Source organism: Phyllostomus hastatus, unplaced genomic scaffold (genome assembly GCF_019186645.2).
Source record: "Phyllostomus hastatus isolate PE091 unplaced genomic scaffold, TTU_PhHast_1.1 phas_contig_34, whole genome shotgun sequence".
Taxonomy (NCBI): domain Eukaryota; kingdom Metazoa; phylum Chordata; class Mammalia; order Chiroptera; family Phyllostomidae; genus Phyllostomus; species Phyllostomus hastatus.
The window spans coordinates 24,559,907-24,572,662 of NW_025333857.1; the positions used below are offsets into that span (position 1 = coordinate 24,559,907).

General features: G+C 39.4%; 1 protein-coding gene across 3 annotated transcripts in view; it reads right to left on the minus strand.

Moving 5' to 3' along the window:
• The window catches only part of PDCD1LG2 (programmed cell death 1 ligand 2), a 62,703-nt gene extending 52,822 nt beyond the window's left edge, over window positions 1-9,881 (minus strand). The window contains exon 1 of one of the 3 annotated variants that reach the window (XM_045840947.1): window positions 8,982-9,881. In XM_045840947.1, coding sequence (XP_045696903.1) covers window positions 8,982-9,003 — 22 coding nt within the window. In that variant the 5' untranslated portion in view covers window positions 9,004-9,881. The remainder of the gene's footprint in view (window positions 1-8,981) is intronic. The other 2 variants (XM_045840948.1, XM_045840950.1) reach the window with 2 other exon arrangements.
• Window positions 9,882-12,756: the final 2,875 nt, after the last annotated feature.

Genomic DNA, 12,756 nt, shown 5'->3' on the forward strand with positions numbered 1-12,756 from the left:
TGAATACCTGAGATTTGCTCAGCCAGAGCCTTTCACAGGCAGGTGAACACAACACCCACCTGTGGGATTACGGTGGGCAAAGTGGGGAGGTCAGGTCCAGGAGTTTCCTGCTGATCTGTACATTTCCTCAGGCAAAAGAAGAAAAAGCCCCCGTGCCAGACACGGCCTGCTACACAGCTCCTGAGGCCCCAATTTACCAAACCCAGCAGAGCAGAGAAAATAGAGACAGGCACGAGAAGGCACTATCTTCTCTCCTGCAAAGCTGTTTAACCTTCAAGTTTGGGCATAATATGGCACCAGGTTTTATAATTCAGTTTATTTCAAGTCTCATATATTGCTCCTCCCTTCTCTTACTCCATACTACCTCCTTCCTCCTCCTTCATATATTTGTTTTAAATTCTATTTTCTCTTTTGCTACAACTTGTTTCTATGCCACACTATTACTATTGCTCCCTGCTCCAGCCTCTCAAAACCATTTGTGACTGTCATTAGTCATCTCACATTCCTGCTCCTGTTCTTAAAAACCCTTATTCTCTCTCCACCTTTATCAATCTTTGCTCATACACAGGAGGTAAGGTAGTTGTTATTTATAGTTCTTCAATATTATTTCTCGACAGTGGCTATCTTTGTATTTCAGACCTCAAATTTCACTGTTTGCCTCTCCTACTCCATTTTGCCTTCCTCCTGCCCTTCCTTTTTTCATTTTAAACATTAATTTCTCCCTGTCTTAGCCGGGTTTTTATCCCTCACTCTTAGTATCCCTCCCCCCTCTATCCTCTCAAAATAATTTCTTTCCTCTAGACATCTTCTAAGCTCTTCTTTCTTTCCTTTTGCCTTCTTATTCCCATCTCACTTGTATAAGTCTTAGCTCATTGGTTCTTCGTATCTCTGTGGTAGAGATTTTTCTGCAGTTAGGGCCATATTATTTCATATATATATGAAATATTTGTTGTGGTTGTCTGTTTTTTCTCTCACTAGATATATACAAATATACATATTTTCTTCACATTTTGGTTTTAACCAAATACTACACATTTCTCCACTCTTACTCCATTATACTTTCCCTCCTCCCTTTTTAGTTATAGAGTAAACTTTATTTTCTTTCCTACTTTGCCTCGCCTCTATTCCCTACCCTTATTATTGCCCTTCCCCCTACCCTCACAAACTTTCTTTCAGTTAGTCATCTCATATTCGTTTTTCCTTTCTTATAATAGCCTTAATCTCTTTAAAACTTTGTTAATGTTGGTGCAATGGCTGTTGAGAGTGTAATTGTGGGTGGGGCATATCTTTGTGGGTGTGAGTCTGTTTCTTAGGCTGTTTGGTTTTTGTTCTGGCAGCACCTGTACAACAGTACACAAGACGTGGTAGGCAGAGTGACTCTCGGTCAGTCAGTCAGAGAGAAGGACCCACCAAAGAAGGACCCACAACAACCAAAACCCCAAACAAATAAAAGGCATTAAGGACAGTGCAAGAGCATCAAGCACAGGTGATCAAGGAGATTGCACCACTGAGTCCCACAGGTCTCCTATCACAGAAGACCACACCAGTAAGACAGGGAGTCAGAGCAGATAAATCTAACAAGCAGAAAAAAAAAAGGAAAAAGAAATGGGGACACAAAGAAACAACCCCCAGTTGAAGGAAACGAGGAATCCCCAGAAAGAATGCTAAACAAAATTGAGGCAACCAAACTATCAGACATTGAGTTCAAAATATTGGTTATAAGGCCTCAATCAAGAGGAACCCAAAGAGGCCCACTACAAGGCACACCATAAATAAAATGGCAAAATTCAAACACGAAGAAAGGATCTTAAAGGCAGCAAGGGAGAAAGAGATAGTAACATACAAAGGAGTTCTGATAAGGCTAGCAGCTGATTTCTCAGCAGAAAAGCTAAAGCGAGAAGGGAATGACAAGAAGTATACCAGGTAATGAAAAACAAAGGTCTGCAACCAAGACTACTTTACCCAGTAGTCAAATTTAAAATGGAAGGCAAAATAAGGAATTTCCCAGGCAAAAGAAGGCTAAAAGAATACACCTCCACCAAACCAGCACTGCAAGACATGCTAAAGGGGCTGCTTTCAGAAGATGAAGAAAAAGGTGAGAGAGAGAGAGAACACAAGTGCAAAAGGGAAAACTGTCAATGAATAAGTACCTATCAATAATAATCTTAAGTGTAAATGGATTAAATGTTTCATTCAAAAGACATAGAGTAGCTGAATGGATAAAAAAAAATGTGACCCACATACAAGCTGCCTATAAGAGACCCACCTCAGAAAAAAAGACCTACACAGACCGAAAGTAAAGGGTTGGGAAAAATATTCCAAGCAACTAACTGGACAGGGAAAAAAAGCCAGGTTAGTAATACTTATATCAGACAAAATGGATTTCAACACAAAGGCCATAAATATTGACAGAGAAGGTCACTTCATAGTAATGAAGGGAAGAATTCATCAAGAAGACATAAACATTGTAAACATATATGCACCCAATATAGGAGTACCCAAATATATAAGGAAAATCTTGGAGGACTTCAAGAAAGACATAGATAGCAACACACTTGTAGCAGGGGCTTTTAACACCCCACTGTAAACAATGAATGGATAGATCTTCCAAACAAAGGATCAACAAGGATATTGTGGCAATGAACAACACCCTAGATCAAATGGACTTAACTGAGTCCAATGTATATATACATATATACAGAAACTTCTTAAGGGTGAATATACACATATTCACCCTTAAGAAGCAAAATATGTATTCTTTTCAAATGCACATGGCACATTTCCAAAGACAGACCACATGATAGGACACAAAACAAGCCTCAACAAATTCAAGAAAATTGAAATCATATCAATCATTTTCTCGGATCACAATGGATTGAAACTAGAAACCATCCTCAAGGAAAAAAACTCAAAAACATTCAAATTCATAAAGACTGAACAACATGTTATTAAACAATGAATGGGTTACCAGTGAGATCAAGGAAGAAATCAAAAAGTTTCTGGAAACAAATGAAAATGAACACACAATAGTGCAAAACCTGTGGGACACAGCACAGGCAGTCCTGAGAGAGAAGTTCGTAGCAATGCAGGCCTACTTAAAAAACAGAAAAATTTCAAATAAACAACCTAACCCTACGACTATAAGAACTGGAGAAACAACAATAAACAGCACAGAGAAGAGTAGAAACAAGGAAATAATCAAGATTAGAGCAGAATTAAATGATATAGAGACTAAAAGAACAATTCAAAGGATCAATAAATCCAGGAGCTGGTTCTCTGAAAACATAAAGAAAATTGACAAGCCTTTAACCAGACTCTAAGAAAAAAAGACCGAGGACCCAAATAAATAAAATCAAAAATGAAAGAGGAAAAACTACAACCAATATCACATAAATGCAAAGGATAGTAAGAAACTACTATGAACAACTATATGCCAAGAAAATTGAAAACTTGGGTGAAATAGACAAATTTCTAGAAACACATATCTTGCAAAACTGAATCAGGAAAAAGCATAAAGCCTGAATAGGCCAATCACAGCTAGTGAAGTGAAAGCAGTAATCAAAAAACTCCTGGCACACAAAAGCCTTGGACCAGATGTCTTCACAGGAGAATTTTATAAAACATTTAGTGATGAGCTAACCCCTATCCTGCTCAAACTATTCCAGAAAAATCCAAGAGAAAGGAAGACTCCCAAACTCTTTTTACGAGGCCAGCATCATCCTAATCCCAAAATCAGATAAAGACACAACAAAGAAAGAAAACTACAGGCCAATATCACTGATGAACATAGACATTAAAATCCTCAACAAAATATTGGCAATACACATCCAGCAATATGTTAAAAACATCATATACTATGATCAAGTGGGATTCATCCTAGGGATGCAATGATGGTACAATATTCACAATCAATAAATGTAATATATCACAAACAAAATGAAAAACAAAAAATCACATGATCGTAGTAATAGATGTGGAAAAAGATTTGATAAAGTGCAGCACTCATTTATGATAAAAACACTCAGCAAAGTGGGAGTAGAGGGAGCATACCTCAACATAATAAAGGCCATATACGAGAAACCTACAGTCAACATCATACTCAATGGATAAAAACTAAAAGCTTTCCCCTAAGATCAGGCACAAAACAAGGGTGTCCACTTTTCACCACTTCTATTCAACATAGTATTAGAAGTTCTAGTCACAGGGATCAGAAAAGAAAAAAATAAATAAAAGGCATCCAAATTGGAAAGGAGGAAGCAAAACTGTCATTGTTGGCAGATGACATGATAGTGTGCATAGAAAATGTTATGGACTCCATCATAAAACTACTCAACCTAATAAGTGAATTTGGCAAAATGGCAGGATACAATATTCAGAAATCGAGGGCATTTTTATATACCAACAGTGGAATATAAGAAACAAAAATTAGGTTAAAAAATCGCATTTACTATAGCAACAAGAAAAATAAAATACCTAGGAATAAGCTTAACCAAGGAGGTAAAAACCTGCACTCAGAAAACTATACAACACTGAAGAAAGAAATTAAGGAAGACACAAACAAATGGAAGCATGTACCATGCTCATGGATTGGAATAATTAAGAACATTAAAATGTCCATACTACCCAAAGCAATCTATGAATTCAACCCAATCCCTATTAAAATACCAGTAACATATTTCACAAATCTAAAACAAATATTTCAAAAATGTATATGGAACCATAAATGACCCCAAATAGCCTCAGCAATTTTGGGAAAGAAGAACAAGGTAGGAGGGATCAAATACCTGATATCAAACTGTACTACAAGGCCACTGTAATCAAAACAGCCTGGTACTGGCATAAGAACACACATAGATCAATGGAACAGAATAGAGAGGCCAGAAATAAACCCAAGTCTCTATAATCAATTAATATTTGACAAAGGGGGCAGGAGCATAAAATGGAGTAAAATTAGCCTCTTCAATAAATGGTGTTGGGAGATCTAGGCAGGTATATACAGAAAAATGAAACTCGAGCACCAACTTACACTATATACAAAAATAAACTCAGGAGGGATAAAAGACTTAAATATAAACTGTGACACCATAAAAGTCCTAGAGGAGAACATAGGCAGGTAAACATTTTCAGAAATATTTTATCTCCACGCGGAAATATTTTCAACAATATGTCCCCCAGGACAAGGGATATAAAAGAAAAAATAAACAAATGGGACTATATCAAATTAAAAACCTTCTGCACAGCTAAAGAAAACATAAGCAAAAAAAACAGGGAACTAACTATATGGGAAAACATATTTGCCAATGATACCTGGGACAAGGGTTTGATCTCCAGAATATATAAAGAACTCACAAGACTCCACACCAGGAAGACAAACAATCTAATTAAAAAATGGACAAAGAACCTGAACAGACACTTCTCCAAGAAAGACTACAGAGGGCCCAGAGACAGCAGTCCTACACCCATGTGTGGGGGATAAAAATCAGGGATACCTCAGGAGCAAGGGATCCCAGCCCCACACCAGACCACCCAAACCCAGGGTTCCAAGTCAAAACTACTCTACCCAACAAAACTATCATTTAGAATGAAAGAGCAGATAGCTTCCCAGACAAGGTAAAATTAAAGGAGTTCATTATCACCAAGCCATTATATGAAATGTTAAAGGAACTTATTTAAGACAAAGAAGAAGATCGAAACTATGGACATTAAAATGGCAATAAATTCACAACTATCAACAGTTGAATCTAAAAAACAAACTAAGCAAACAAGCAAAATAGAAACAGAACATATCTATCTCTCATAGATATGGAGATCATTTGGAGGGTTGTCAGTTGGGAGGGGGATGGGGCAGAATCAGGGAAAAGGTGCAGGGATTAAGTACAAATTGGTAGATACAAAATGGGTAGAAGAAGTATTGGAAATGGAGAAGCCAAAAAACATGGGTCAATTATATGCATGACCCATAAACATGAATTAAGGGAGGGGGGATTGCTGGAGGGAGTAGGGAGGTGCTGGGTAGAGGGGGACAAAGGGGAAAAATTGGGACAACTGTAATAGCATAATCAATAAAATATATTTTTAAAAAAGAAAAAAATGATCTAATAGTTTAGAAAATGATCACACTCCACCAGAAACACTCCTGTGAGAAGTGACCCTTTCAGTCGGTGGCTCCAGCCCTGGAGCTCCTGGACATACAGATTTGTGAGGACAACAATAGGACCTGCAAGTTATTTTCAGGATGTGCTTTTCAAAAACTCTGATAAAAACTGCAATTAGGCTGCACAAGCAAATTAAGTATCAACTAGTGGCTATATCAGATAACAATCAACTAAATAACTATCAACTAGTTATCAGATGATTAGAAATTTTATTAACATTTCCATGTGTCTATGAGAAATGAAATAGAAAAATGAATTAAAGAAATGTTTCAATGTGGTCTGGTAAACAAACTTTTTAGAACACAAGAGAAATAACTAAAATATCACTATGAAAATTACACCTTAAAAATGTTTCTGGACTTACAGCCAAGACAGAGGCATAGGGAGACACACTGTGCCTCCTCACACAACCAAAATAAAGACAACAATTTATAAAAAAAAATAACAGAACTGACAGAAAATTGAACTGTATGGAAGTCCAACAACTAAGGACTTAAAATAGACACATATGTCCAGGACAGTAGGAGGAATGGAGTCAGGTAGCCGGGGAGAGAGGGGTCTTGGCAAAAAAGCAGTGGAACTGGGTGCGCAAGGCAGCAGCTGACAAACCCTGGGTGCGCAAGACACCAGTGGGCAGACCCTGAGTACAGCAGGGTGGCAAAGGGCAGACCCAGCGAGGCAGCAATTGTGAATCAAGGCACAGTGTCCAAGGCGGCTGGCTGACTGGGTGGTCCCACATTCACATGCAGATAAACCAGGCAAAACTGGGGAGCGAGACAGACCGTGCAACCCAGGGTCCCAGCACCAGTAATAAAGCCTCAAAACACCGACTGAAAACACCTGTGGAGGCTGAGGTGCTGGGAGAGACTCATAGCCTCACAGGAGAGTTCGCTGGACAAAACCACAGGGTCCTAGAACATAGACAAGCCCACCCACACAGGAATCAGCACCAGAAAGGCCCAGTTTGCTTGGGGGAAGCAACAGAAGTGACTGAAATCTGGCAGAGAGCGGAGCAAGTGCCATTGTTCCCTCTCAGACCCCGCCCCCACATAAGCATCACAATCCAGCAACTGGGTTGCCCCGTGCCCAGGTGAACACCTAAGGCTCTGCCCCTCCTACATAACAGGCACGATAGAACAACAACAAAAAAAGGCCCAAATGAAAGAACAGATCAAAGCCCCAGAGCAAATACAACTAAGAGATGAAGAGATTGCCAACCTATCAGATGCACAGTTCAAAGCACTGGTGATCAGGATGCTCACAGAATTGGTTGAATTTGGTCACAAATTAGATGAAAAAATGAAGGCTACGCTAAGTGAAATGAAGGAAAATGCACAGGGAACCAATAGTGATGGGAAGAAAACTGGGACTCAAATCAATGGAGTGGACCAGAAGGAAGAAACAACCAAACAGAAAATGAAGAAACAAGAATTCAAAAAATTGAGGAGAGGCTTAGGAACCTCCAGGACATCTTTAAACATTCCAACATCTGAATTATAGGGGTACCAGAAGGGGAAGAGGGAGGACAACAAGTGGAAAAGTTATTTGAACAAATAATAAAGGAGAACTTCCCCAATCTGGCAAAGGAAATAGACTTCCAGGAAGTCCAGGAAGCTCAGAGAGTCCCAAAGAAGTTGGACCCAAGGAGGAACACACCAAGGTACATCATAATTACATTACCCAAGATTAAAATTAAGGAGAGAATTCCAGAAACAGCAAGAGATAAGGAGACAGTAACCTACAAAGGAGTTCCCATCAGACTGTCAGCTGATTCCTCAAGAGACCTTGCAGGCAAGAAGGGACTGGAAAGAAGTATTCCAAATCATGAAAGGCAAGGACCTACATCCAAGATTGTTCTACCCAGCAAAGCTTTCATTCAGAATGGAAGGGCAGAGAAAGTGCTTTTCAGATAAGGTCAAGTTAAAGGAGTTCATCATCACCAAGCCCTTATTATATGAAATGTTAAAGGACTTATCTAAGAAAAAGAAGATAAAAAACATGTATAGTAAAATGACATCAAACTCACAATTATTAACAACCACACCTAAAACAAAAACAAAAAGAAACTAAGCAAACAACTAGAACAGGAAGAGAACCACAGAAATGGAGATCACATGGAGGGTTAGCAACAGGGGAGTGGGAGGAGAAGAGGGGGGAAAAGGTACAGAGAATAAGTGGCATAGATGGTAGGTAGAAAATAGACAGGGGGAGGGCAAGAATAGTATGGGAAATGTAGAAGCTAAAGAACGTATGACACATGGACATGAACTAAAGGGGGGGAATGTAGGTGGGAGAGGGTGTGCAGGGTGGAGGGGAATGAAGGGGGGGAATGGGACAACTGTAGTAGCATAATTAATAAAATATGTTTAAAAATGTCTCTGATAATATGTTAAGTTAAAATAAAGATAAATGGTAGTATTGTAGCTATTACTATAAACATGTAAAATAGGGTCTCATAACTGGAAGGTAGTATAAAAATATCGTCAGTTGACAAATTAAAAAAATAAACAAATAAAAATGCACACCGATATGACAGCTGTCACAATACAATCTAATAAATTTTTTTCGAATGAAGTTAAAGATAACTAAGTGCTACTAGAGCCATCTTACAGAAAACAAAACAAAACAAAACAACAAACTCTTTGGCCAATCGAATAGCTCGCCACATAAAACCACCCAACAATAATAAGCATAAGGACAAGCAAGAGAAATCCTGTTATTTTGGGAACAGGAGGAAATTAGCTTGTTTCTGCCCCTGAGCCCAATGTTTGAGGCAGAATTTCTCCTGCTTCCAATGATGTGGAGAGAAAGTGTGTCCACACTTACCCCACCGTGGCAGCCTCTTCATTTTTTACAACACCAACACAAAGTACCAGAGAATGTCAAGCCATTCGATACTCACTTCAGGACTTGGCACTTGCTCCTCAGGCAAAGAAAACAAAGAAAAAGAAAACAATAAAAGTTGCTCTTTGCATCAGATTCCCTTGTAGAAGCCAACTAAACAAACAGCCAAAAGAAAACAAAACATAAACAAAAAACCCTAGGTTGCTGCCTAGATCACTGCAACAACCAGTAATTCCAAGCCAGGATTCCTTCCAGCTGGCAGACACACGAGGAACAAGGGCACATAGGTAAAAGTCATCAGACAGTGGGCACGGTCAGGAGCACATTAAACAAGAAGAAATGACATCATTACCTCCTAACATGGAACTACTTTTAAGGAACTAGTTGAAGCCCAGCCTACTGAGTTTCGTTCGGTTTTGCTTTCAGAATCGCTTTGAGGCAGGAGACAGCACAGGAAGAACTCGGAGAATGCACTGCTGTTGCTGGTCTGCGTGACTCTGCGTGAGTAGTTCCTGTATAAGCTCCCCCTGGCTGCATCACAAGTCCCTGAAAACTCTCAGAATCGCATACATCTTTTGCCTTGGGCTGCAGTCCTCTCTCCTTCCAGAAAGGTATGGCTATTAACTCGTCATTGTTATGCAAAATATCTCATCAGCTTCCTCCTTCCCCCAATCAAGGTTTGTGGGAAATACGCTCTGCTGTTTTCAGGAGCCCCGTGCTCTGCACCACATTACTATAAGAGCTGCAGTTTGGGAGAAATTTTCCTGGTACTTCGTTATCTGTTGATCAGCAATTCAGATACCATCTCCACAACTAGCAGACCTCATTTGGACACAAAGTTTTGAGTCAGGCATTCCAGTTCCTGGAGTAACAGCTTTCTACATGCATTACTCACTTAAGCCTATGAACTATGGCTAAAATCTTTCACTCTTGAGATCCTCTATCAATTGTACATAGAAAAAAACAGTTGCCATGGAGCAATCTTTCGTCAATTGCACAGATACAGCCCCATTCTTGGCATTTAGGCAGCCACTCCCAGTCGTAGCTACTACAAGTTTCAATGTTTCTTCTTTGAGGGATGGAGTAAAAAGAATAAGAAGGAGGAAAGCAGAACACTGCTTCTTCAGAAGAAAAGCAATTAGACAGATGACTTGCAGGCAACCTGGAGAGAAGACAAGAAATTAAAGAAATGTGGTTAAGAACACAAACTCTGTCTGAGCATCAGAGTCCCATCTCTGCTGACTCCACTTCTATGAGCCCAAGGGGATTGTAGGGAAGTGTTATTCGTGATGTCGGTGGTGAACTGGCACCAGTTGTTATGGGCAAGGTTGGACCTCTGTTCTATAAGAGAAAGTTTATTTAGAAAATTACAGAGGTAGTAGAAGTGAGCCAGCTGGGCACCATAGGCTCAGGAAACAAGTTACAAAAACCAAAAGAAGGCCCTTTAGGGAGAGGGAAAGGGCAAAGGTAGCATGCCTGGGGAGAAGAACAGGAGGAAGGGAAAGGCACAGGCACGCTCCTGAGAGGAGAAGGAGAGCCCACTGGGTCCTTTGTTTTAAAGATTTTAAAGGCTGGGTGTTTAGGGGAGATTTTAGGGGAGGATCTCCATAGGGTATTCATCAGCTTTCTGCTGAGGAGCCAAAATGAGATTTATCCCCTGACTTCATCCTCAGGGAGGGTTGGCTCAAATGACACTAATTGGATTTTTGTTTTCTATCTCCCTGAGTGGGTGATTTCAGCTATTTACCCTCTGGCTGGGAAAAGAAGTGTAAGCCATTTATTCCTAAGTGTCCTTGGTGAGAGAAGATGAGATTTTGAGATTTACTAGATGACTGGGAACTGCTTGGCCATTGATCAAACTGTCTCCATTTCCCTATTCCATTTGTCCTGGCTCACTAGCCTGCCTCATCAGGAATAATGAGACTGGCCACCCAGGTCTATATTCAAGTTGACCTTTCCTTGCCACCTGGTTTTAGTCTCACCACTGAAAAGCCCCTCTGTGTAGTGGAACCACAGAAGTCTGAGGAATGGGCACAGGTTCCCCGCATAGCTCTAACAGTTTAGTGTCCACAGAGGGTCCCACACCGCCCACCCGAGTGCCTGCTCCTCTTTAGAAGGGAGACATCCACGCCGTTTCCCTTCTCTGTCTCACCTGCCATATTTTGCCATGTATAACGTGTACTTCTTTGCCCAAATTTTTGAGGGAAAAATAAGTGCATTTACATGGGTAATACTAATTCTGTATCTATATAAATGTTTTTAATTATTGTATTTAGGCTTATGTGTTAAAACTGTCACTCTAGAAAGCAATAACAATGGTTATATGACATAATACCCTGGAATATGGCAATCGGTTTTGCTTCTAAATATAAGTAAATAAAAAATTGAATTAAAAATTAAAACAAAAGGTTTTTTTCCTGAAAGTTTGGGCCAAAAATGTGGATGTGCATTATACACAGCAAATACGGTAAGTTCCCTTGACCCTCCTCACTGTCACCTTTTCCTCTGGGCTCTTTCTTCATAAATGCAGGTTTAGGAGAAAAGACTCAATTCAGAGCAAAGGTGTTTTTGCAACAAGGCCCTAGGTGTTTTCACAACCGGGCCTCAAACTAGTATCTCAGCATGTTTTCCTGCCTCATGAATCTGGATGCCTTGAAAAAAAATACTAGAGGGGGAGATACTAAAATTTTAACAGGGGCAATTAGGTAGAGGACTTGTAGGTGATTTCTTGATTTCTTCTTCTTGCTTATATTTTACTTTCTAAATAACTTTCCATGAACACAAATTACTTTTGTAAAGATATGGAAATAGTTTTTAAAAATCACTAATGCAGTGTATAGTTATATTGCTAAACAACAGCAACAAGAAAACATCTATTCCATCATGTAAATAAATGTACCATAATTTTTTGATCCACCCATTTACTGATGGGCACCTAGGCTGCTAACAGCACTTGGCTATTGTAAATTGTGAACATTGGGGTGCGTAGGTTCTTTTGAATTGGTGTTTCAGGGTTTTTAGGGTATCATCCCAGCAATGGAATTGCTGGGTCAAAAGTCAGTTCCATTTTTAGTTTTCTGAGGAAATTCCATACTGTGTTCCACAGTGGCTGCACTAGTCTGCATTCCAACGAACTTTGCAAACAACTATGTTTGTTTCCAATTTGTTTTATTTAGCTTTGTCCCCGTTGTCATAAAAGATCACCGAGAGGCATAGCTAAATTGTGTGTGTGTGTGTGTGTGTGTGTGTGTGTGTGTGTTCATAAAAACAAGATGACAGGCTCAAAATTGAGTCAGTTATTAATGAAACAAACAAACAAACTGTTGGAGTCAAGTCACACTATGACTCCCTGTCACCAAACCCAGATTTAACTTAATTACAGTTTTGGCTCCCCACAAATGGAATCTTAAACCAGTCCATCAAGAATTGCCTTATGAGCACTAGTTATGTAATCTGCATGCTAGACCTGCCATCCCCTTAACTTTAAGGCCTAAAGGAAAGCGGCCTTGTACACATTTGCCTTTTCATCTAGTATAATCTCTTTTTTCATCTAGTATAATCCTGCTCCCTCCTGCCCATGAAAATCTTTCATTTCTTATAGCTCCTCAGAGCCCCTTTCTATTTGCAAAATTGGATACTGCAGGATTCATGAATAATTGAATAAAGCCAATAAGATTTACTCCGTTGATTTTTTAAAAATTTTTCAGAACTTATTTAAAATTTATGTTCAAAAATGCTATTCTAATTACAATGGTCT